The following is a 23,911-nucleotide window of genomic DNA, read 5'->3' on the forward strand; positions in this document are numbered from 1 at the left end:
CACATCTAGTCCTGGACTGCATAGGTACTGCTTAGAGACGCTACTCAGAAAGGCTCTTCTGAGAGACTAAGACTGTTCACTCTACTCCGAGAGACTCCGAGAGACTCTACTGAAAGACTCTACTGAGAGACTACGATTCTACTCAGAGACATTCTACTTCTCCTGAGTTTCCTGACCATCACACAGACAGACAGAGAGGCAGAGAGACAGGCAGGTAGACAGACAGGCCCCAAGCAGTTCAGGGATGGGTGATCTGAAGCATTTCTTTGCTCTTTGACAAACCGAAGGACTGAACGTATGTCTGTGTGTATGTGTGTGAGTGTGTGTCTACTCTGTTTTCTAAAGCAAAACAAGAAAAAGGAACGTAAGAGATTAGATTTTGTGACACCCTGATTTGGTTTATAGAGGAATAGTTAGTTGTAGTTTTTTTTTTGTGTTTGTTTTGTGTTGTTTTTTTTTCTCCAAAACGTTCGCGTCTGCGTGATTTAGTTTTTCTATCTCCTCCCAGGTCGATGAAGGCGGCAGGTCTGCGACGACGGTGTCCTCCCTCCTGGTCCCTCCAACCCCCACCCCACCCCTCCCCCCCCCCCCCCCCCACCCCACGCTGCCTCAGGGCCCGGGCTGGCCTTGCCTCTCCTGAGGCGGGGGACTGCGAGGCAGGGTCCCCCTGGCCCCCCCCTCCACCGTCGCAGCAACCGAGGCCACCTCCAGACGCCTCCGCCCCCGGCCCCCGCGCCCCCCAGCCCTGGGCCCCAGGCCGGCTCCCGCGGGGCCCAGGGGGGCCTCCAGGGCCCCGGGGTCTCGCACCCGCGGCTTGCGGCCCCTCCGGGATGGGATGCCGTTGCATCCGTCCTTCTTCAGGTGCCGGTGGAGGTGGTCGGAGCGGACGAAAGTCTTGAAACAGCTGGAGCACTGGTAGGGTCGTAGGCCTGTGTGCACGCGCATGTGGTTCTTCAGGTCGTAGTTGTGGGCGAAGGCTGCGCCGCACTGCGTGCACAGGTAGGGCTTCTCGCCGGTGTGCTTCCGCATGTGGACCTTCAGCTTGTCCTGTCTGGAGAGGGGAAAGACACACACACACACACACACAAACAGTTTCTTTAACCCAAGTCACGTGACAATGAACGCATGTAGACGCTCACACACACACTCTCTCTCACGCACATGCCCACAGACACACGCGGGCAGATAAGGCTAGTTAGATAAGACACGTTCCACAGAGCAGACGTGCTGCATTGTGTTGTGCCCTACCCCTGCTCCCCCCCCCCCTGCGCCCCCCTACCCCCCTGCTCCCCCCCCCCCGCGTCCCCCTACCCCCCTGCCCCCCCCCCCCCTTCCGCTCCTCCCTGAGCTTCAGCTGGAGCTGAGAACATCTATCTTCTGTAGAAGGGACATCTTGGGTATCGACCTACATAAGATCTGTTTATATCTCTGTTTGAATGCACTGACTCACACCTTGAGAATCTCCTCCACTTCTGGCTCATCCGACACTACCGTTCTGGACCTTTCAGCCTGCACTACACCTGTTATTTTAACACTGCTTCATTATTTGATCGGATAGGTCACCCCAGGAGAAGAAGTCATAAAGAAGACATCTTTATTATCTCCTGTTCCACTGCAGAGTACAGACCGCAGATCAATGTCCTGTGGTTGTAGGCTCTGCAGAGACTGAGACAACATTATCCACACTGCCCTGTGGCTATAGACAGAGCTCTCACCAGGACTACACGTCCCATAGTGCTCTAGGGCTGCATAGCGTGGATTGGGACTACACTACCCACAGTGATCTGGGGCATCCTAGCTTTAGGACTACATTAGCCACAGTGCTCGGTGTGCTCAGTGCTGTGGGATAAGCTGAGTACTAAGTACTAATAATCTTCTCCTGCCAAGTAAGGGAGTGGCAAGCAGCTTTGAATCCGGGCAGTGCCAACTGTCAACCACTCAACGCTCCTACAGCCTCCACCTTGACTGGACCTGGGAGCAGATAACACTGACTTCTGTTGCTCGACACACATTGTACATGGACAGGGATTATCACGTCCTTACAAACGAACAAACAAGACAAAAGCACAAAGCATGCACACACACACACACACAGATACACACTCACACACACTTGGTCCTACGTACACACACATGCGTGTTCACACACGCACACACACACACACACACACACACACACAGAGCAAGGGGCCTTGGGATAAAGTAACAGTGACGGAGGTGAATTATTTAAAAATTACAGAGCGAGGCACACTCTTAACCCTGATCAAACAGGATTAAGATTACAATACCCCTCCCCTCTCCTCCCCTGCTCCTCTCCCCTTCTCCCCTTTCCTCCTTATTCCCCTCCTCTTTCTTCCTTTCCTTTCCACCCCCCTCTCTCCCCCTCTCCTCTCCTCTCCTCCTCCACTCGTTTCCCCTCCCCTACACCCCTCCTCCTCTCTTCACCCCTCTCCATTTCTCACCTACATCTTCACATTTTTTCCCTCTCCATCTCCTCTTCGCTCCTCCCTCCTCCTCTTCTCCCACCTACCTTGTCGGTTATTTTAGACTAGACTCAACGCAAAGGGTCCTGGGTATTTCCAGTGAGCGTCTATTTCCAATGCATGTCCCCTGATTAATTCATTAAGAAGCAGGTTTCAAGGAAAAGGTTGTATTCTTAGGTACGGGGAAAACAATCCAAGCAAACACCATGAAATTCCTACCCTAGCATGGCCTGGCCTAGCCTAGCTTAGCCTAGCCTAGCCTAGCCCAGCCTAACATAGCATAGCAAAGCCCAGCCCAGCCCAGCCCAGCCCAACAGAGCATAGCCTAGCCTAGCCTAGTTTAGCCAACAAACTACATGGGACTGTGTATGTGTGTGGGCATGTGTTTGTTTGCGCTTGTGAGTGTGTGTCCGTTCAGTGTGTCCGTTCAGTTTGGTGTGTGCTGGTGTGTGCGACTGTGTGTGTGCATGGTTGCCTGCGTGTGTGTGCGAGAGAGAGAGAGAGAGAGAGAGGTAGAAAGAGAGAGAGAAAAAGAGAGAGAGAAAAAGAGAGAGAGAGAGAGATAGAGAGCACTGGTTTTGCTGTGGGCAATAATCAACATAACCAGGGATCACAAGTTCAAATTATTGCACTGGCACAGAAAGGGCACCCGTGTGGCTCTGAAGGCCCCCTCTATCTGCCTCCCAGCTGGCCTTTATAGCTAACCAGCCTGATAACGGCAAACCCTACCCTCTTTTATAGGACCCTCAGTCCACATTCCAGGACTTTACCACAGGCCCCATCCCTGTAAACAACCCCTGAACTCCATGACCATGGCGAGCTAGCTCTAATCACTGAGTCGGAGACACTGGTTCCTTGGGGTGGGCTGTGGTGGCGGCATCCATTCAATACCATACCAGATGCTTGTGCTATGCTAAGCTAGGTCCTCGTTTCTGCAACAGCATGCATCCAGTGCGCTAGCCTAGCTAATATGCGGGCCCGTCACACCAGGTTAACGCTAAGGCTGTGCTAAGTGAGTTAGGTAATGCTAAGCTAATCAGGCTGCCCTTGGCGACCCCGGTGTTGTGTTTGTGTTTTTGTGGATGGCTGCAGAAGGGAAGGTCAGTGAGGACTGAGATCTCGTTCAGACATAAGCGGTCGACTTGCTACCGGAGGGGATCAATGGGATGGTTGCCCTTGTGGTTGTGGGGGGGGGGGGGGACCATTACCTCCTTAGCAGGGCGATCCCTTTGTTACCGGGACAACCGTCTGTTTACCAGGGGGATCTCCTCGTAACCAGGGCGAGTGGACAGCGGGAGCTTACCTGGTGAAGCGTACTTTACAGATGGCGCACTCGTAGGGCTTCTCGCCGGTGTGGGTCCTGATGTGGCGTGGTAGCTTCCCCGCCCCCTGGATCACCTTGGAGCAGATGGGGCACTTCTGGAACGCCTTGGAACGCATCTTCCTCTCTCCTCCTACTCCCCCTCCTCCTCCTCTCTCTCCTCCTCCTCCTCCTCCTCCTCCTCCCACCCTGTCGCCCGCCCCTCTCCCGCCGCCCCCCGGCCCCCTCTCCTGCGCCCCGCCCCCCCGCGAGGCCCACAGGGGCAGGAGGCCCTGCGCCATGGCGACGGCGGAGGCGGGGTCCTCGCTCTGAGCGCTGTTAAAGTAATTCAAGTAAAACTCCACGTCGGGGTCCTCCCCCTCGTTGGGCTCCTCCCCCGCCGCCACGCGCTCCTTCTGCCTCTCGATGGAGTCCATCATCTGCTGCAGGAGGGCGCTGGCCGACCCCCTCTCCCTCTCGCCCCCCTCTCTCCCTCCGCCCCCTGCTCGCCCTCCTCCCCCTCCTCCTCCTCCTCCTCCGCCTTGGGCTCGGTGGGGAGGTAGAAGTGGTGTCCGTTCTGGGCCGGGGGGAAGAACCCCGCCCCGGCCCCTCCTCCGTTCCCCCGGGCCCACGCCAGCACGTCTCTGGTCTCCCCCGTCTCCCCTTCCTCCTCCTCGTCTTCCTCCTCCTCCTCCTCTTCCTCGTGGGCCAGAGCCCGGGCCAGGGGGGAGTAGTGCTGGTTGGGGCCCCCTGGGCCCCCCCCGTTGCTGTGGGTACCGTTGCCCAGGTTACAGTGCAGGTGTGTGGGGATGTCCCTGAGCTCTGGGGTACTGCAGCTGCTGCTCCACGTCGCCCCCCGCTGGAAGTACTCGAGATACTCCCGCGCGCGCAGCCGCCTCCCCTGCTCCCCCCCTCCTGCTCCCCCCGTCCCCTCCTCCTCGTCCTCCTTCTCCTCTCCTCGCTCACTTCCCGCCTGGAGAGACAAAAAAAACGACACGTTTTGACGTAAAGTTTTGGATCTCGATTGTGCACTGTGGCTTTGAGTTTGTCACTCGAGCAAAATCATGAAGAAAAAAAAACTTTATAAACTAACCGCAGAGTGTGAATTGGTTTTGTCAATCACTAGCACGATCTACATAAGCCTAATCAGCGTATTAGATTCCATTCCATATTATTGTTAGGGCCCTCTCAGTTACCGAACGCTTTTAGAAGAGACGGCACATGACAAAAAGGTTAGATATGTATTTAAGAAATGAACAAAATATTGCTTAAGGTAAATAAATTGTATAAATGTATTTAAAGATATTTACAGTAACGGTGTGTCAAGGTTAGAAATGTACATTAATTAATATTAAAGTATATACAGGTTATACATGTATGTAAATATTATAAAGATAAATAAATGTATATAATGGTATATTAAGATTTATAATATCATTTCAAGGTACGATGGTATATAAATGTATATTAAGGGTCAACAAGAATTGTTGCAGTGAGCGATGTTGTAGATCGGATTTTATTCCCCTGTACGTCACGGGAGAGTTGATGAGGTGTTATATGCTGGGTCTGTAGAATGCAGCATGTGAACCAACTAGCCTTCCCCCCTCTCTCTCTCTCTCTCTCTCTCTCTCACACACACACACACACACACACACACACACACACACACACACACACACACACACACACATACACTATTGGCTGGCATGAGTCAGTGTGAAAAGGTCAGTGTTATTGTGACCCCGGGCTATGAACAGAGTTTGTCAGAGCAAAAGAGAGGGGTCCGTGAGAGAGGGAGAGGGATGGAAGGTGGGATGGAGGGAGAGTGAAAGACAAACAGAGAGAGAGAGAGAGGGCGAGGGTGGGAGAGAAAGACGGAGAGGGAGAGAGAGATCGAGGGAAAGGGAAAAACTGAGGAAAAGACAGACTGACAGAGTGAACACGTCGTTAGTGTTTTTTAATGGCTCCCTGCAAGCTTCCTGGTTCTAAGCGGAGAGAGTACTGAGCATGCTCACCAGCGGGGAGAGCACTTTGGTATCCAGCAGGTGTGTGCACACTTCCTGTACGGGCGGGACCTCCAAGAGCCGGGCGGCGCTCAGGATATCCGCCACACTGCGCCGGCTGACCGTCAGGGTGGCCGTGTAGGCAAAGTCCAAGATGGCTGCCAGTGCCTCGCCACACAGGAAGTCCAGCGCGTAGACGTTCTGCTGGTCGGCGGCGGCGGAGGTGAAGAGCTTGTGGAAGTAGGCGGAGCACGAGGCCAGGACGGAGCGGTGGGCGGGGAACTCGCGCTCCTGGGCGACCAATAGGACGTCGCAGAGCAGGCCGCTGAGCCGCTGCTTGTTGAGGCTGCCCAGGATGTCGGCGCTGTGTTCAGGGAAGGGGATCCCCACCGGCCCCTCCTCTGCCTCGCACGCCCGGCCCCCGCCGCTGCCGCCGCCCGATTGGCCGGCGGCTCTGAGGCGGCGCCCGCTCCGCCCCCCAGCGCCCAACGACATCTTCCACCAGCCTGCCGCTGAGCCTCCAATCACACCAGCCGATCGTGGGTCCGTCCTGCCGTCCGTGCGTTCGTGCGTCTGGGAGGGGGGGGGGAGGGGAGGGGAGAGAGGAACAGTGAGTCTCAGTGTAGGTTGGAGGTAAAAGTTAGGGTGGCAATAGGATAAGCACTAACACCATGGTCACCCTGGCTTCCCCTCTGACCTCTGACCTCCCAGGCTTCCTCGAGCTGACTGGACTGGACGGGTCTGTCCTAACCGGCAGACAGACAGGTAACTAACAACCAGAACAGGACAGACAGACAGACAGACAGACAGACAGGTAGATACAAACAGGTAGCAAGCTGGAACAAACAAACAGACAGGTAGCTACCTAGACCGGACAAGCAGGACAAGGGAGAGGGGAGGAGCGAAATAAGAGGAGAAGGGGGAGGAGGAGCAGAGGGGAGAGATAAGGAAATATCCCACAAGAGGAGTGGGAGTACACACACACACACACACGCACACACACACACAGGCCACAGAGCGAGGGAAGGGTATTAAAAAGGGAGGTTGTCAATCCGGTCTGAGCCGGTTACCCCACCCAGCGCTGTGTGCCAAGTTTCAGGAAAGGCTGTCCCCTCTCTCACGTGTGTGTGGTGTGTGTGTGGTGTGTGTGTGGTGTGTGTGTGGTGTGTGTATGTGGAGGGGGGGGGGAGGGATTAACATGATCGACTGGTGCCTGGGGGGGAGGGGGCGCAGCCCAGAGTGAACACACACGCATACACACAGCACACAAACACGCACACACACACACACACACACACACATGGACACCATCAAACATACAAGTACAAAGAGATACACAGCCAATCCCACGCACACACACGTTCACATCAACACACACACATACACACTCTCTCCCCCACACACACACAAATCCAGCCCCCCCCCCCTCCATCTGCCAGCCCGCACAGCAGGAGGTGAGCCAGGGGGATTATTCTCTATAAGAGCAACGCATTCAAATGACATTCCTTCAGACCAGCACACATGTACATACACTAGACCTGTTCAACCTGGCCTCCTCCCCTCTCCTGCCTTCCATCCTGTCCCCTTCCCCTCTGCTACTTTCCTTTCTTCTCCTCTCCTCTCCTCACCTCTCCTCTGCTACTATCCTCTCCTCCTTTCCTTCCTACACCTCCTCATCCCCTCCACACCTATCCAGTTCCAGCATGGTGCCTGACCCCCCCCCCCCCCCAGTGTTGGTGAAATAGCAAGACAATCCCAACATGATATCACGTTAAAGAAACAGACGTTTGTCTTCTGGCAACACAAACATGCAATTGAAACAGTATACAAGTTATAGGTCTCTCTCTGCACCTCTCCTCCCCCCATAACCCCTCTTTATCTCTCTGTACATTTCCCTCTCTCCCTCCCTCTATTTATCTCTGTCCTTTCCAGCTATGCCTCTCTGATGATAGTCAACTGACCACAGTCAGGACAAGATCCACCATTGTTTAGTGGAACAAAGATATAGTAGACAGCCATGGAGAACATAGAATTGCACCCCTGTTATTTGAATATGCAGGTAAGACCAAGAGAGATAGAGGAGGGAAGGGGAGGACGAGAGAGAGAGAGAGACAGAGGGAAGGGGAGGTGGAGAGAGGGGAGAGAGAGATAAGGCCAAAGCGAGAGAGATAGAGGGCGACCACAAGGCTAACTGTCATGTCCTTCGCAGGTGGAAATAGATCTCCCCCCCCCCCCCCTCTCATCATCTCTTCTCCCCTCTCTCCTCGCCTCCTCTCTCCTCACCTCCTCTCTCCTCGCCTCCTCTCTGTTCTTCTCTCCTCACCACCACTTTTCTCTACTCCTGCTGGGTTACCCAGAAGCTATTTTGTGCTAAGCTAGGCTATGTCAGGACAGGTTGTCCATAGCTGGGCTTGGCTAGCCCTGCTGTGCTAAGCTAGGCTATGTCAGGACAGGTTGTCCAGAGCTGGGCTAGGCTAGCCCTGCTGTGCTAAGCTAGGCTATGTCAGGACAGGTTGTCCAGAGCTGGGCTAGGTTAAGCCTAGCATAGCCTAACCCGCTGTGCTAGGCTATGCTACACTGGGTTCTCCAGATCTGACCTGAGGTCGGAGAGCGACACAGCCCAAAATAGCTTCTCTTCCCTCCTCCTCCTCTCCCTGTCCTGCCCCCTCCTCCCCCTCTCGGTGGGCCGGTGGACTAACCTGATCCTGACACCTCTTCATGGTAGAAACATTTCTTATCACTTATTCATGTCTGTGGGTGACAGGGGCCACAGCCCTCAACGCTTCTCCCTCTCGCTGGCTTACGTCTCGCTTCCACACAAACACACGCACACACACACACGCACACACACACACACAAACGCATTTGATACTTTTTCAAATATCTCATTTAGTTTGTGAATACTTTTATCCAAAGAGACACACACACACACACAAACATTCTTGCGGTGAGGCTAAAAATACATTCAAAAGACAAATACATCCACACGTACACAATGCAAGAGACACACACACACCTTTACACATGCAGGCAGGTATGCAGGTAAACAAGCAGATAGGCATGCGAGGAGATGGGAACACACACAGACACACAGGTTGGCGTCATGCTGCTTTGCAAGTCAAACCTGGATCTTAACAGGTAGTCTCACTCTTACCCTCGCCCCCACCCCCACAGATCCTCAACCCTTACCCACCCTCACCCCTCACCCTCCTCCCTCACCCCCCTACAGACACTAACCCCTATCCCACAGATCCTAACTCTCATCTTCAACCCTTAACCCTTAAATGGATGATTGTAACAACAATAATGATACTAGTATTATCATTGCTAAAATTCATGTTTTCAGCATGAGTTTTATCATTTAGCCTTTGCGGTTTGTTCATTAGACAGATGCGAACTGGAAACAACAGACAAATTGGGCACAGAAGAAGATTAGATGTGACAATAACGACAGCATCTAAAGTGTACCATCATACAGAGATCCATAGTTCGCCTGTTGCAAGGCAGGGGTACAGCAAGACGCCAAACACAACTGTTAACATTATTAGCATCATTGTTGTTATGATAACTATGTTTACACAGTTAACCTATGTTGAAATTGTTCTTTCACAGTTGCCCCAGGCAGTAGAGTGAGTTATAGTCACGCTGGCTCCTAGCTCCTCCACGTTACAGTCTATTCAACATCCTCAAATCTTGTTTGTGTCGCTATTTTCACAAGCAAAGTCACAGAACGCTTCCTCGATGGCCATGAAACTGCATCTAAACCGACCTAAGATCCTCAAAGAAGACAAGGGGAAAAACTCCTAGGAAGACTCTAAAAAAGGATAAAAAATGGACGAAATGTTGGGAGGGGGTGTACAGTAAGAGATATCCAACTCCAGAGACGGTTGGTGATAAAGAAGGTGCTCCGCCCCTCTCTTCAAGACCAATTCATCCAAAGCGACGTAAGGGGGGGGATTTGAATCTGTAATCTCTCGATCTACCGTCAACTACTCCCCCTGTGACCTACACCCCCACCCATACCATCTTCATCTCCTGCCCATATGCACTAACCACCGTTCTAGGAAAAAACTGGGCGGTGCCCTTAATGCGGCCTGTATCTCCGATCTCACACACACACACACACACACACACACACACACACACACACACACACAGTGGTGTCAGAGTACCTCTGCTCTTTGTCTGACACATTCCTCTCGTTCCCAGCAAGCTCACCTGGGCCGACCTCGCCTGGCTCTGAGAGACGCACGCTGATGACTCATTGGCCAAACGAGGCTTTTCAAGAACTGTAACAAACAGGTCAGGGCAGACGTGCGTGTGCGTGCGTGTGTGAAGGTGCGCGTGTATCACAGGTACATGTGTGTGTGTGAATGTGTGTTTGTGTGTCACGGGCCCCTATCTAAAGCTATCTATGTTTCTGAACAGCTTGCTGATTAGTAGATGGATACGGCTCTGTTGCTACAGTGAGAGAGAGCGAGAGAGAGTGTGTGTGTGTGTGTGTGTGTGTGAAAAAGACAGAGTGTGTGTTTGTGTGTGAGAGAGAGAGTAAGAGCAACAGATACTCAGAATCGAACAGTCAAAGTATCAAGCAGCATAGTTTCCCAGCAACCCTCCCCCCCCCCGTTCTTAATTCCCGCCATGCTTTGCTCTTCCCTTGGCGAGATTAGCGATCGCCGTGGAGAAACCCAGCTGATAGAGAGGCAGAGGGAATCACCCTAGCAGAGGCCGGATAGGTCAAGGTCAAGACAGGAGGGTATTACAGGATAATCACCAACGCAGAGAGAGTGAGAGAGAGAGAGAGACAGAGAGAGAGAGAGAGAGAGAGAGAGAGGAGGTGAAGGAGAGGAGGGGCGAGGGGCAAGGGAGGAGGGTAGGGAGGGTGAGGGAGGGGATGAAGGGGAGGAAGGGAGGTGGCTGCTCTTCCAAGAATAGTGGGTTGAGGAGTGGGAGGGGCAGGGGGAGGGGAAAGGGGAGGGGGGATGAGGGACTGGCAGGGTTGGAGGGAGGGGGGCATGGGCGCTTCCAAGAAGAGTGGGTTGGGGAGGGGGGATTTGGGCCCACGGCCTGACGTGTGAGTCACTTGTGCCATGGCTGGCCTGCGTTCTGATTGGCTGAGCCAACAGGAAGCAGGAAGTGAGTGGAGAGCGATAGATGAGGAGTCGTGGAGAGCTGCTGCAGACACACCCTAGAAGGAACACACACGCACACCTGCAAACACACACACACACACACACACACACTGCATATAGCACTCTACTCAAACACACACACACAGCTAGGTATGCCAGGTGGGCGAGGCAGTCTTAAACAAACTCACACCAAGTAACCTTTCCTCCCACCCTGAGTGAACCGCCGACTCCAGCAGAGCTCACTCCCCTGTACCCTGGCGCAGCGGAGACGAGGTGTGGCTCAGACTACCACCGTCTACAACTTACAGAAGTATTCCAGAAGAAGGGGCGTCCTTCACCATTATAAAAAGAATTATAGCCCTATCAAATATCCCTGTACAATCTTTGACCGTAAAAGTTTATGGTTTTGGTCTCAAAGGTCTAAGTTCCTTTCAGGTTGCTTTCCCCTCAGATAGATGAGGGATGGAGAAACAGCTCGGCGACACTGTCCTGCGTTGAACTGCTCTATATCCATATCTCTCTGTCTCCTCCTCTGCCAGCTCCTGGAAGAAACAGCCTGTCAGAACCGGCCTGTAAAAAAATAAAAGACTATCGGGTGAATTTGTCACGTAAGTAGCCTCTCGCGAAGACAGCCTGTCTAGAACCAGCTCGTCAAGCAGCAAAGCGTGCGAAACCAGTCAGCGCAGAACCAGTCAGCGCAGAACCAGTCAGCGCAGAACCAGTCAGCGCAGAACCAGTCAGCGCTGAGGACTGTGCTCTTCTCCGGGAGGCGACAACTTCCTGTGTGTCAGGGGCAGACGTGTAACAGAACCCCTCTGTTATCAGATGACCAGCCCCCTCTCTCTCCCTCTCTCTCCCTCTCTCTCCCTCTCTCTACCTCTCTCTCTCTCCCTCTCTCTCTCTCTCTCTCTCTCTACCTCTCTCTCTACCTCTCTCTCTACCTCTCTCTCTACCTCTCTCTCTCTCTCTACCTCTCTCTCTCTCTCTCTTTCTCTCTGTCTCTCTCTCTCTCTCTCTCTCTCTCTCTCTCTCTCTCTCTCTCTCTCTCTCTCTCCCTCTCTCTCCACGTCGCTCTGTCGGCCTCGTCCTCTCTCCACCTCTTTCTCTTTCTCTCTCCAGCCCCATTGCTCTTTCCGTCAGACACCAGGCCTCGCTATGTCTCCACTCTCTCTTCCTCTCTCTCACCCTCTCACCGTCGCTCTCTCTTCCTCTTCCCCTCCTCGTCTTGTTCTGTTTCTGCGCGCTCACACACACACACACACACGCATGCTGTGCTGGATTGTCTGTGACCACCACTCACCTACTTCCCCCTTCAGTCTACTGAGGATCTGGAAGAACCCTCCAACCATTCCCAAACAGAACACACTGGAACATTCCAAAACATACTACATTTTGTGTGGAAGGGAGCGGGTCGAGGGGGTGAGGGGAGGTGAGCGGGGTAGAGGAGGGGTGAGAAGGGGGTGAGGATGGGAGAGCCACAGCTGGTGTGACCCAGCATAGCTACTCTGTGACGGGATAATCTGATCAGGTCAGAGCCTCTGCATCAACACCCAACACAAAACAGCCTCAGCTCCACTCACTACTGCACAACAAGTCCACAGACACACTCAGGGGGAGAGACAGAGAGAGTGGCTGGGTGGGAGAGGGAGAGAGAGAGGGTGGGGGGGGAGAGGGAGAGAGAGAGAGACATCGAGAGAGAGAAAGTAAGATGGAGAGATACAGCGAAAGAAAGAGAGGGAGAGAGAGAAACGGTCCTATCTGTGAAGGAATGCGCTCACTTTATTCCGTACGGGACAAAGCCCTCTGGTTCCGGAACAATCTATAAAGCAACACCCTCGACTGTAAGAAAAGAAAGAGAAAGGAATCCAGGAAAAGTGTAGCATGGCAAGGAAAACATACCCCAACCTGTCTCCCCGTCTCCTCTGGGCCTGCTAGCTCGGACTGGAGCCCAGAGAGGAACACAGGAATATCTGACTTCTTTGCCTCTCACCACCAAATTGATGGGTGGTGTCTGGGGCTGGGCCCCAGCCACCGAAAGTCCCCTGCAATTCTCCTGCATCCTCCAGACCAGCCGCCCTGAGTCCTTATTTAACCCCTTACTGCCACCGGCTAGCGCTGAGTGCTAGCTCCGAAAACACTGCGAGCGAATACGTGGTGCTACATGGAGTGTATTTGTTTTGAAGTCGCCCACATCGATTGACAGTTTGAACTATTGAGGTGAACGAGACCTGCTTTTCTGTACCAACAGGAAGTGGTGAGGGTAGGGTGCGACGATCGTTTTGTAACTATATTTCACGGGGAAAAATCTTGTTCAGCCTGCTGCCTATCTCTGTGCGTCCTACCAAGCCCTTTCCTCAAGTTGGGGCGTCTTCACTTTCCAATAAAGAGCCCTCCCTGTGCCCGCACTACTGGGAACAAGTTGGACGAGTATGGGTTGCCAGAAATATGCCTGTGTGCGTGTGCGTGCGTGTGCGTGCGTTGATGGCTGATGTGTTCGAACAAATCAGAGAGTAAAGCAGTGTGGACAGAACACAGCTCCTCCCTCAGGTGTTAGGGAGGAGAGGACAGGAAGAGGAGAAGAGAGGATAGAGGAGAGAGGGGAGGAGAAGAGAGGAGTGGAGAGGAAAGTGGAGGAGAGGAGAAGAGTGGAGAGGAGAGTGGAGGAGAGGAGAGGAGAGAGTGGAGAGAGGGGAGGAGAGATGAGAGGAGAGAAAAAAGAGAGGAAGGGAGAGGAGAGATAGAGACAGAGAGAGGGAGGACCAGGAAGGACAGAGAGGACCAGAGAGCTGTGAAGGAGAGAAGAAGAACTGAAAGTAATAGAGAACTGTCCAAAGTTTCAAAAGCTTCTCCTGGTTTTGTTATAGCGGCTTGGTCATCACAATGTACAACTCAAGAAGACTTTCCAACACTAGAGGCCACATGTATCCCTGCTCCTGTCACACACACACACACACACACACACATACACACACACACAAGCCTACACGTACACACATGCTGACATGCGCTCTCTCTCTCTCACACACACATACACACACACACATCTCCTAGTAAAAGTGCTGCTGGTCTTATCTGTCTGTCAAACAGGCTTTGTGTAACAAAGTTGGTATTGATCTTATAATGGTTCTGGTGGGCTTCTACTGGGTCCAGGCTGTAGTCCCCTCACCCCCCCCCCCCCCCTCTCTCTCTCTCTCTCTCTCTCTCTCTCTCTCTCTCTCTCTCTCTCTCTCTCTCTCTCTCTCTCTCTCTCTCTCTCTCTCTCTCTCTCTCTCTCTCTCTCTCTCTCTCTCTCTCCTTCTCCCTCGTTCTCTTTCCCTCCCTCCCTCTCTTCTCTCTCAGTCTCCCTCTACTCCCTCTCTCGCTCTCTCCCTCTCTTTTCTTGTCTCTTGTGTCCTACATTTACAAACACCGGCTCAATAACACATCTCCAAAATCAACATGTTCAGCGGACTATCAACATCCCCCACGACAAAACAAAGACCCTTGTCCAAACCACGACTACATGACAGGAGGCTAATGTGTCTGAGCTGATCGTGAAATTCAAAACAGAAGCATTTCATCCTCCTGCTCTGAACTCTGAACTCTAGCCAGCCCCAACTCTCTCTCTCTCTCTCTCTTTCTCTCTCTCTCTATCTCTTTTTCTGTCTCTCTCTCTCTCTCTCTTGCACACGTCTCAACCCCACACCCTCCCTCTCACACATACACACACACACACACACGCAGAACCTGGTATTTATTTCCTCAACTCCCCCTCTCTTCTCTCCACAGACAGCAGAAAGAGAGAGAGAGGGGAAGGAGAAAGAGTGAAAGACAGGAGAAAAATACCAGAAAGAAAGCAGTATATCGCATAAACATTAGCAAGGAAAGAAAGATAGACAGAGAAAGAGAGAGTAGGTATAGTTAGAGAGCTCCTACCAGCTGGCCAGCAGCAGTTCTCCAGAACCCCGGTCAGGCTGCCCTGCCTGCCTGCTTTGGAGTCTCTGTGCCTGGACAGCTATCTACCTCAGGCCCCTGCCTCGGCCCTGGAACTCCAGTAGCAGCCTGGTTTCTCAGGCAAGCCCTAGCCTGATCCCTCTGCCAGCCACCTCCTCCCCCCTCCTCTATTTTCAGCCCACCGTTCCGGCAGCCCTTCTTCCACCCTGATTGGCCTGACAGCAGCTCACTCACCACACCTCCTTGCTGGGATTGGCTGGAGGCTGTTCTTTTTCCTGTATGGCCGAGGGCAATGCACTCTGGGAAGTGGAGTCCTCAGATGCTATTTGACCTGGTTCTCAGCCCCTGCTGCGAACTACAGTTCCCATGTGTCTTCTGTCTGGCCACCTCTTCCATCCTGCTCCAACGTAGAATTACACACTACAGTGTGTTGCTAGCAGGATGCCAGGTATTAAAAGTACAGACGAGCTATCAAACAGAGCTGTGCTCGGGGAGAAAAGAACACACAAGCGGCACTGTCACACACACACACACACCACCACAACTCTGTGAACACACTCTTATAAACACACACGTACTGTACACACACACATATTTAAACACTCGCATCCACTGTCCTGACCTATATATGAAGACTCATTCCTGTTCTGACCAATTTCAAACTGTCTGGAAGGACAGACCAACACAACAGATCGGTCTGGAGGCTTCCCAGCTACTTCCCGTCCCCCCTGCACGTCTGAGAGGAGGTGACACAACCTCGAAAAGTTGCCGCCGTTGCGTGCCATCACACCTTGTCCTAAAGAATTATTTTTGGTTCTTCCTCTCGCCCTGAGTCCCCCCCCCCCCTCTAGACACCACCACCCCCCCCCCCCCCCTTCTCTTAAGTGCTTCCACCTGCCTAGAAAGTTGACGTCTCAAACACCTCAAATGAACTTTATCCGAGGGGGGGCTCAGAGAGGCACGTTCAGAATCAAAGAAACTAAATCAACTTTAGCGAGACAGCGAAGAGAAAAAAAAAGGAAGCATAGCTGGAGCTTGTCGAGAGACCCACTTCTACCCCCTCCTCCTCCTCCCCTGCCGACCCCCCCCCCCACCCACCTCCCCACCCACCCCCACCCTGCTCTCCTCTCTCTGCCCCCCTCCCTCATTCCTCCTCTCCTCCAGAGAGGCTGGGTCCGCGGGCGGTCAGGGCCCAGGGGCAGAGCACCGCGGGGTGGGCTTTAACTCACCTGCGATGTCCGTGCCGCTGGTTGTTGTGAGTTAGCTCTGCTGCCCCTCTCCCTCTCTCCCTCTTTCTCTCGAGCTGTCGTACAACGCAGAGCCCCGTATGCGCTAGCCAGGCAGCAGCAGATCAACTCTATTCCCTTCCTGGTTTCTGGAGGGCAAAGAGGTCCCTCCCTTTCTCTCTCTCTCTCTCCCTCTCCCTCTCCCTCTCTCCCTCTCTCTCTTAAAGAAACAGCATTCCCTCTCTCCCTCTCCTGTCTGACTGTCGTCTCTGGGGGATTACAGGGAAGCACATATTTCTGTGTGATATCAGATGTTGACTGTTATTGTTTTATTATTGTAGTTCGACTACATGTTAACATATATATGTATATATATATATATATTTTTTTTTTACTTGTATCTGATATGGCGAGTGAGTGGGCGCTTCACTTCCTGGTTGCTAATCTGAGCATGAACGTTCATCTGTGCTTAGTATCACACACTCAGATTAAACGGTCATGATCAGATTAAGCTGCAACTCTTGTCTTTCTCCGCTCACCCTTTTCTCTGTCACCATCCTCCCCCCCCCCCCCACCCTCTCTCTCTTCTCTCTCTCTCTTTCTTGGTAGAGTTGCACCCACCCTTCCCTCACTGCCTGAGGTCATTGCGTCCCACCCCAGAAACAAGTCTTGGCACATTCCGAAACGCAGGGTCTGCCAGCATCGCCCCCTCCACCCTCTTCTTCTCCTCTCTTAACACACCTGTTTCCCAGGTGGGACAACAGGAAGTGCTTTATCTCACATTCAAGTTGTGTCACATGGCTCTCTCTCTCCGGAAGAGGGCTGCCAACCATGCGCCATCAACGTGCAGGAATTGGCCAACCACTCGCCATCAACTCACGCGATTGGCCAGCCACTCACTATCGACAAACGCGATTGGCCAACCACTCGCCGACACACCGAATTGGCCAACGCCCACAACATTGTGACCTCAGTGAGGTGAGAGACTCCCAGGTAACTAGCTGCCTGACTGCATATATACATATTTCAAACTTGTCATCATTTTTAGACCTGGATGGGGAAGACAGCCAGCCACAGGAAGTGAACAGACATCCAGACAGGAAGTGCATAGACCTGTGGTTGGCTGGTGTGTGTGTGTGTGCAAAGACAGGAAGAGGCAGTTACACACACACCACCTAGAGGTTGCAGGTCGGCGTTACATAAAATTAAAAAAACAAAAATTGTACTTAATTTTTTTATTAACTGTACAGAAAGATAATAGTATAGAGGGGACAATCCAGAGATACATTTACAAAAAAAGACAATAGAAACTCAAAGCGTCCTTAATTTAGCGTAACTCCAACTTCAGTAAAAAAAAAATACAACTTTCCTCAAGTTAGTAACGATCATAAAAACTCTTAATTAACGCGTCTCTCTCCTCGCAGACCAAATGATGTCATTCCTGTTTATGAGCACGTAGACTTACAGTCCAATATAATCCTAACCCTAGACAACTCCTTCCCAATCCCAACTCCTCTGCCCCAACCCCCCCCCCCCCCCCCCCGCCCCCACATACCCCACTGCCCTCACAACAATTTAAAGCTGAAGGGACTTTACTGGATTATCCTTCCAACGTTATTAAGTGTTATACAACCTTTTATAACCTTATAAACATACACAAAACATCATAAAAGTTCTGAAGCACCCATGCTTGCCCCAGTTGTCCAAGGCTTGACCCAGGTCTTTGGCTAACTGGAGAACAATCGGACACATGATCACATTGCATGTGTGTAAAGTTCAACATGGATAGTCTTGTCTTTCACGCCACACAAAACCAGTCAAATATATACATTCACAAATCAGTTTTATTTCCTTTTTTTGTACATGACCATATCCAACACTTTTTCATGTTATAATAAAATGACTTCTCCCTTATTACTTTTCATAAATCAAAAACAGAACTTTTTTCTTAGTTAAGACTGCAAAATAGTACTTCCATCCTCTGTAAATATCATTCAAACACATAGGAGACCAGTGAATTTAATGAGGGGGGGGGGGATTCAATACCCCAATACCCTCTGCATGCATCCATCCATCCTCTCTCCCTCCCTCCCTCCCCTACAGTTATCTCAGATTGGTCGGTGATATTAGAGATTAGCCAGCACATGTTCCTCAGGAGGGCTGGTGGGGTGCATGTTAGGAGTGTTCTGATAGGTCCAGGTGTTGGCCGGAGGGGGGCAGCTCAGATAGGCCCCTCACAGAGTAGTATCACTGACTCACGAGAGCTGAACATGATTCAAAGAGCTGAACATGATTCAGAGAGCTGAACATGATTCAGAGAGCTGAACATGATTCAAAGAGCTTAACAGGTGGACATGATTCAGAGAGCTGAACATGATTCAAAGAGCTTAACAGGTGAACATGATTCAGAGAGCTGAACATGATTCAGAGAGCTGAACAGGTGAACATGATTCAGAGAGCTGAACATGATTCAGCACTGGAAAGGGGAGCTGGTCAGAGGGACCTGACCATTAACAGGTTGAGAGTAGCCGATGTGATTTCAGACATTTGGTTTAACTGACAAATGGTTCAGGCATTCGTTTAAATAAACAGTTAAAGTAAATAATGACATGGTATTAAAGTGTTCTTAGGCATAAACAAAGAGGAAAGGGTTATTGTAGCCATGGTACACTGGCATCCTTGTAACCAAGGACAACACGCATTCAAGCTCTCCCTTGCGTGTCTCCATGGCAGCGGACAGAGCACGCCCACCGCAGGGTAACCATGGAAACCAGGGGCCCATACAATCAGAACGGCCAATCGGCCCTCTCGAGATAAGATCCTCACTGGCGCGCCCCTGTCAGTTAGCAGATCTCATCCACAACCATCCTACAGTGGTCATGACAACCCTCTTTGGTTCAACCCACCCCACCCCACCCCCTGCCCCGCCCCTCCTCCCCCTCCTCGGGTCTAACGCCTCCCCCATGAATACAGGGTTTAAGAGGGCAGGGGAGGGTCCCCAGGCAACACACCAATGGCCACTCTTCCCTACATGGGAGGTCCCCCTCCTTACCTAGAAGAGTGGTAGGAGAGGAGGAGGAGAAGGGAAGGAGGTGAGCAGGAGGAAGTAGGTGAGGAGGAGGAGGGAAGGAGGTGAGCAGGAGGAAGTAGGTGAGGAGGAGGAAGTAGGTGAGGAGGAGGAGGGAAGTAGGTGAGCAGGAGGAAGTAGATGAGCAGGAGGAAGTAGGTGAGGAGGAGGAAGTAGGTGAGGAGGAAGAGGGAAGGAGGTGAGCAGGAGGGAAGGAGGTGAGGAGGAGGAGGGAAGAAGGTGAGGAGGAGGGAAGGAGGTGAGGATGAGGGAAGGAGGGGGAAGGAGGTGAGGATGAGGTGGAGGAGGAGGAAGGAAGGAGGTGGAGGAGGGGGGAAGGAGGTGGAGGAGGGGGAAGGAGGTGGAGGAGGAGGAAGGAAGGAGGTGGAGGAGGGAAGGAGTTAAAGGAGGAGGGGGTGAGTTGAGGTGTCGTATATAGAATATGATCATGTGAACTGCCAGTGAACCATGAGGGTTAAAAATACTTAGACTTTACCAGGAAACCTTTCACTAAGCTGGACTGAAGCAGAACAGGAACGTGTGTGTGTGTGTGTCTGTGTGTGCGCTGCAGCTGATCATAGAAAGATAGGACACTCTGCTTTACGTGTGTGTGTGTGTGTGCGTTGCGTGTGTGTGCGTTGCGTGTGTATGCGTGCGCTGCGTTCTTCGTTGCAGCAGGTCAGAGAAGGACAGGTCACTCGGCGTTGCGTGTGGGGGTGCTGGGCTGGTTGAGCCCCATGGTTTTACACATCCAGCCTGCAAAGTCCACCTCCTCCACCTCAGCCCTCTTGATGAAGGTGTGGCCCTGGAGGACACAGAGGAGCACAGTTAGACATCCTCACTCACTGAACAGTCTTCGTCGACTGGCAAGTTAACCAGTCAGTCAGCCAGCCAGCAAGTTAACCAGCCAGACAGACAGCCAGGAAGTCAACTAGCCAGCCAGTCAGCAAGTTAATCAGCCAGCCATTCATCTTTCCAGTTTGTTACTCACCATTAGCATCTTCAGGTCAGCTCTCTCTGCTGGGTTCTTGATCAGACTGCAAACAAAAGAGACTACAATTAGCATCTTAGCTAACAAATATCAGCACACCAGCTAACAAATACAAATTAGCATCCTAGCTAACAAGTTAACATGCCTGCTAATAAATACATCCCAACTAAACATACAGAACTATGACAAACAAAGATGGCCGCCTCACCATTTAGTCACAAACTCTTGGAAGTCAGAGGTAAAGACTCCAAGGGGCAGCTTGGGCGGGGGCTAAGGAAAAACGAGTAGGGAGAGGAAGAAAAGGACAAGTAAGAGGAGGGAGAGGACAACCATTTAGTATTAGCACACACAGTCATCTCAGGAGACAGAGTGACAACTGTCAGGCGATGAATCGTCAGTTCTGACCTCGTTGACGATGTAGTCGAGCAGTTCAAAGATGGCCATGGCTGGTCGACTGTCCACACCGTGGCCTGGGAGAGAGGGAGGAGATGGAGGAGAGGAGGGTGGAGAAGAAGAAGAGAGGGCTCAGCAAAAACAGCAGACATGTGAGGCTAACAGTCATAACCAACACAAGGTTTGGGTGTTTGTTTCATTCCTCAGCTCACCGCTGACTGGCCGCCCGGGCGGTCTGGGCCGGGTGGAGTTATGCGTGTCACCCTCGGCCCCGTCCAGAACGGGCCGTCCGAAGATGGCCTCCAGCTCCTTGGCGTCAGGCGGGGGGATGGGGTAGCGACCCAGGGCCAGCTCCACCAGGGAGAGGCCCATGCTCCACACGTCAGACTGGACAGAGTAGTGGGTCCCCTGCAGCCTCTCCGGCTGTCAGGGACAAAACAAACACACACACAGGTCACATCCAGGCAGGGCTCGCTATAATGCCAGGCCTCCTCCTCCCGCTAGCTCCTCCTCCCCCTAGCTCCTCTTCCTCCCTTCCCTCCCCCCCTCCCACTCACCCATCCTTTCCCTTCCCACTATCTCTCCCTCTCTCCCTTCCTCCCCCCTGCAGAGAGACCAGGCTGGCTGCATCACCACACCTTCTCCGAGTGCCCGCTTGCATCCTCTCCCTTCCAACTCTCTCCCTCATCCTCCTCCTCCCCCCTTCTCCTACAGCCTCCTTTCCCCCCCCCTCCCTCCTCGCCTCTCCCCCCCTCCAGGTGCCCGCCTGGCAGTGCCAGCCTTCTCCTGGGCACGGCCCTTGACAGCTGGTATGGATGGGGGGGACGGAGAGAGGGGAGGGAAGAGAAGGCGGACCATCGATGGAGGAGGGTTAGAGAGGGGAGATGAGGGGAAGGGAGGCAGGAAGGAGGGAGGGAAAGAGAGGGAAGAGGAGGAGGGGAAGGAAGGCAGGAAGGAGAGCTGTCTCACCGACATGTAGGAGCGAGTGCCAACAAAGGAGTTGGCCATGGAGTCGATGAGCTGGCCGCTCACGCCAAAGTCGCACAGCTTGATCTCCCCGCGAGAGTTCACCAGGATGTTGGAGGGCTTGACGTCTGAGACATACGGAGCACAGGTCAGAGAGAGGAGGGAGGGGGATGGAGAGAGTATGAGAGGGATGGGGGGAGAGGGAGAGAAAGAGAGAGAAGGAGAGAGTGAAGACGAGAGAGTGAAGGAGAGAGAGAGAAATAGACAGAAGGAGAAGGAGAATAACAAGAGAAGCGGAGACAGAGAAATTGAGAAAGAAAGAGATAGGGAGGGAAGGAGGGTGTGGCCACTGCTGTATAACAACATTTGAGAGGGTGTAATTATGGGCTGGCCTCACAGGCAAGGCAGTCTGCCCCTTCTCCTGTGGCCTGGGCACTTGAACGAACACACACACACACACACACACACTGACACAGCAGAGCCCCAGTAAACCCTAAGGCAGGATGTCTTGGCCTCCCTCCCTCCCTCCCTCCCTCCCACTAGGGCTCACCTCTGTGCATGATTTGGTGCTTCTCCCTCAGGTAGGCCAGTCCTCTCAGCACCTACACACACACACAGTGAGACCACACAGACAGTAACATAAAACACTCGTGTTCTGGAGTATGAATGTTCTATGGACCACACGTGGAAGTTAAGAAAGCTGCGTTCTAGGGTGAGCCGAGTGTTCTAGAGCGTCCTAGGGGCTAAGACGCAGCGGCGTTCCGGAGAGTTCCAGGGAGATAAGCCCCGTGCTCTCGAGTGCAAGACAGGAGTGTTTGGCAGAGTGTGGATCCTCACAGCTATGCTGACTTTGCCCAGAATCTCCTCTGGGACTCTTCTGGCCTCCTTCAGCACCTGATCCAACGAGCCTCCGTCCTGTAGAGGACACACACACACACACACACACTTTAGGACTGGACTAAACCAAAACAAAATCACCAAGTGTGTGTGTGTGTGGGGATGTGTGTGTGTGGGTCTCTCACCATGTGCTCCATGCAGATGCTGATCTCTCCGTCGCTGTAGAAGGCTCCGTAGAACCCCACGATGTAGGGCGAGTTGCACTCGTGAAGCACCTGCAGCTCTCGGATGATCTGGTTCCTGATGGCTGGCTTGATCTCCAGGTGGATCAACTGGCGGAGGGGGGAGGAGATTCAGAGAAGATGGCCCAGTGCAATAACCCCCCCCCCATCTCTGCTACCAGGCACAGTGCCAACACGAACAACTCCTGCCGCGGTTGAAGGCGTTGATGCAGGTTGTCCTATACGGGGGCGTGGAGACTCACCTTGCGTGCCATGACAAGCCGGGACGGTTTGTGGCGGACCTTGTTGACCACGCCCCCATTCCCCGCGCCAAGCTCGCAGATGGGGTGGAAGTCATCGTCCTTAAGCTCCCCCACCTGAGCCTTCTGGGTAAGGAAGGCCTCCAGTCTCTTCCTCTGCTGTTCGTCCAGGTCCAGCTCACCGAGCTTCTTCTGGAGGGCCTCCAGGTTAGCCCTGAGAAGAGACGAGAGAGAGAGAGATAGGAAGTTATGGGCGTCTTTGTTCACCTTCTACACTCGTACAAGTTGTACACACTTTAAATGACGAGCGTTCGGTTAAAGCTACACGGCTACAGATCCAGCAACCGAACCGGTAGGACTTCAGCTACTCACTCGGCCGCGGCATCGATTGTAGTGGAGGTGGCCTGTCCTTCACCGATGGGAGTGATGTTGAGGGGAACGGGTCTTCTCTTCGGGGCCATGGCTAGGAAGGGTCCGTGAGTCTGGCTGTTTGTAGGATTTCCCAATACAAATCAGCGCGGTGAGGTGATCTTAAAAACTCACTCTGAAATAGCCGTGACGGTGTGTCTGACGCTGGTAGAAGCTTACTTTACGAGCATGTCATTCAGCTGTTTAAATGGATCATATCCCGCCCAGCAGGGCACACCAGACAGTTCAAATTTTCTGAAAGATTATCAACGGCAACACCTCTTGCCACGCATTGCCGTTGATATCTTATTGGCAGGCTAGCTAACGTTAGCAACTTGCTGGCTAACTGCTCCAAGAAAATCGTGAGATGCGTTCGTTAGAATAACGTCTTTAGTGCGACAGCCTTCTCGACAAATGCAGCTTTGGTAGTTGGCGGATCTGCCCCGCACACCGACACGGTGGTCCCTCCGTAGAATTAGGGGTTGTACAGGCGTACGGTTCCCGGTGTTAGGTTGGGGTGTGTAGCTCAGATGAAGGAGGAATTTAGGTCTGGCATACAATTCAGGAAGCAGCAACTACTTCAAACACTCGCGAGAGTTTGTGGTTTGATAATTAAATAATACAAACATCAAGTTACCTATCGCGGTATTCTGTCAGATGGAACACTAAATGGACTGCGCCCTCATGTGGT

At 52.6% G+C, this 23,911-nt stretch overlaps 2 protein-coding genes across 2 annotated transcripts; both read right to left on the bottom strand.

Annotated features, from left to right (window-relative positions):
- Window positions 1-609: 609 nt before the first annotated feature.
- On the bottom strand, window positions 610-16,161 carry zbtb7a (zinc finger and BTB domain containing 7a). The gene is given in 5 exon segments (XM_084692306.1): window positions 610-1,051; window positions 3,787-4,265; window positions 4,268-4,756; window positions 5,799-6,359; window positions 16,081-16,161. Coding segments are annotated over 4 exon segments (1,893 nt in total). The 5' UTR covers window positions 6,282-6,359; window positions 16,081-16,161.
- A 2,839-nt stretch (window positions 16,162-19,000) lies between these two features.
- map2k2a (mitogen-activated protein kinase kinase 2a) lies at window positions 19,001-23,784 on the bottom strand. Its single transcript, XM_084692484.1, has 12 exons — window positions 23,401-23,784; window positions 23,185-23,298; window positions 22,816-23,026; window positions 22,517-22,663; window positions 22,332-22,409; window positions 22,045-22,096; window positions 21,498-21,622; window positions 20,741-20,951; window positions 20,541-20,605; window positions 20,344-20,405; window positions 20,136-20,181; window positions 19,001-19,949 (listed from the first exon to the last, which is right to left on the bottom strand). The coding sequence occupies exons 1-12, from the start codon at window positions 23,409-23,411 to the stop codon at window positions 19,839-19,841; spliced, it is 1,233 nt and encodes a 410-aa protein (XP_084548610.1). The 5' UTR covers window positions 23,412-23,784; the 3' UTR covers window positions 19,001-19,838.
- Between the last annotated feature and the right edge of the window lie 127 nt (window positions 23,785-23,911).

This window comes from Hypomesus nipponensis, chromosome 26 (genome assembly GCF_054491055.1).
Source record: "Hypomesus nipponensis isolate SF chromosome 26, ASM5449105v1, whole genome shotgun sequence".
NCBI classification, from domain to species: domain Eukaryota; kingdom Metazoa; phylum Chordata; class Actinopteri; order Osmeriformes; family Osmeridae; genus Hypomesus; species Hypomesus nipponensis.

Bases quoted from the DNA above. Each gene is read 5' to 3' on its own strand.
- map2k2a (XM_084692484.1), bottom strand. The intron at 23,027-23,184 runs GTGAGTAGCTGA...GTCTCTTCTCAG, and splicing joins ACAATCGATGCCGCGGCCGA to GGCTAACCTGGAGGCCCTCC. The intron at 22,097-22,331 runs GTGAGGATCCAC...GTGTGTGTGTAG, and splicing joins TGGGCAAAGTCAGCATAGCT to GTGCTGAGAGGACTGGCCTA.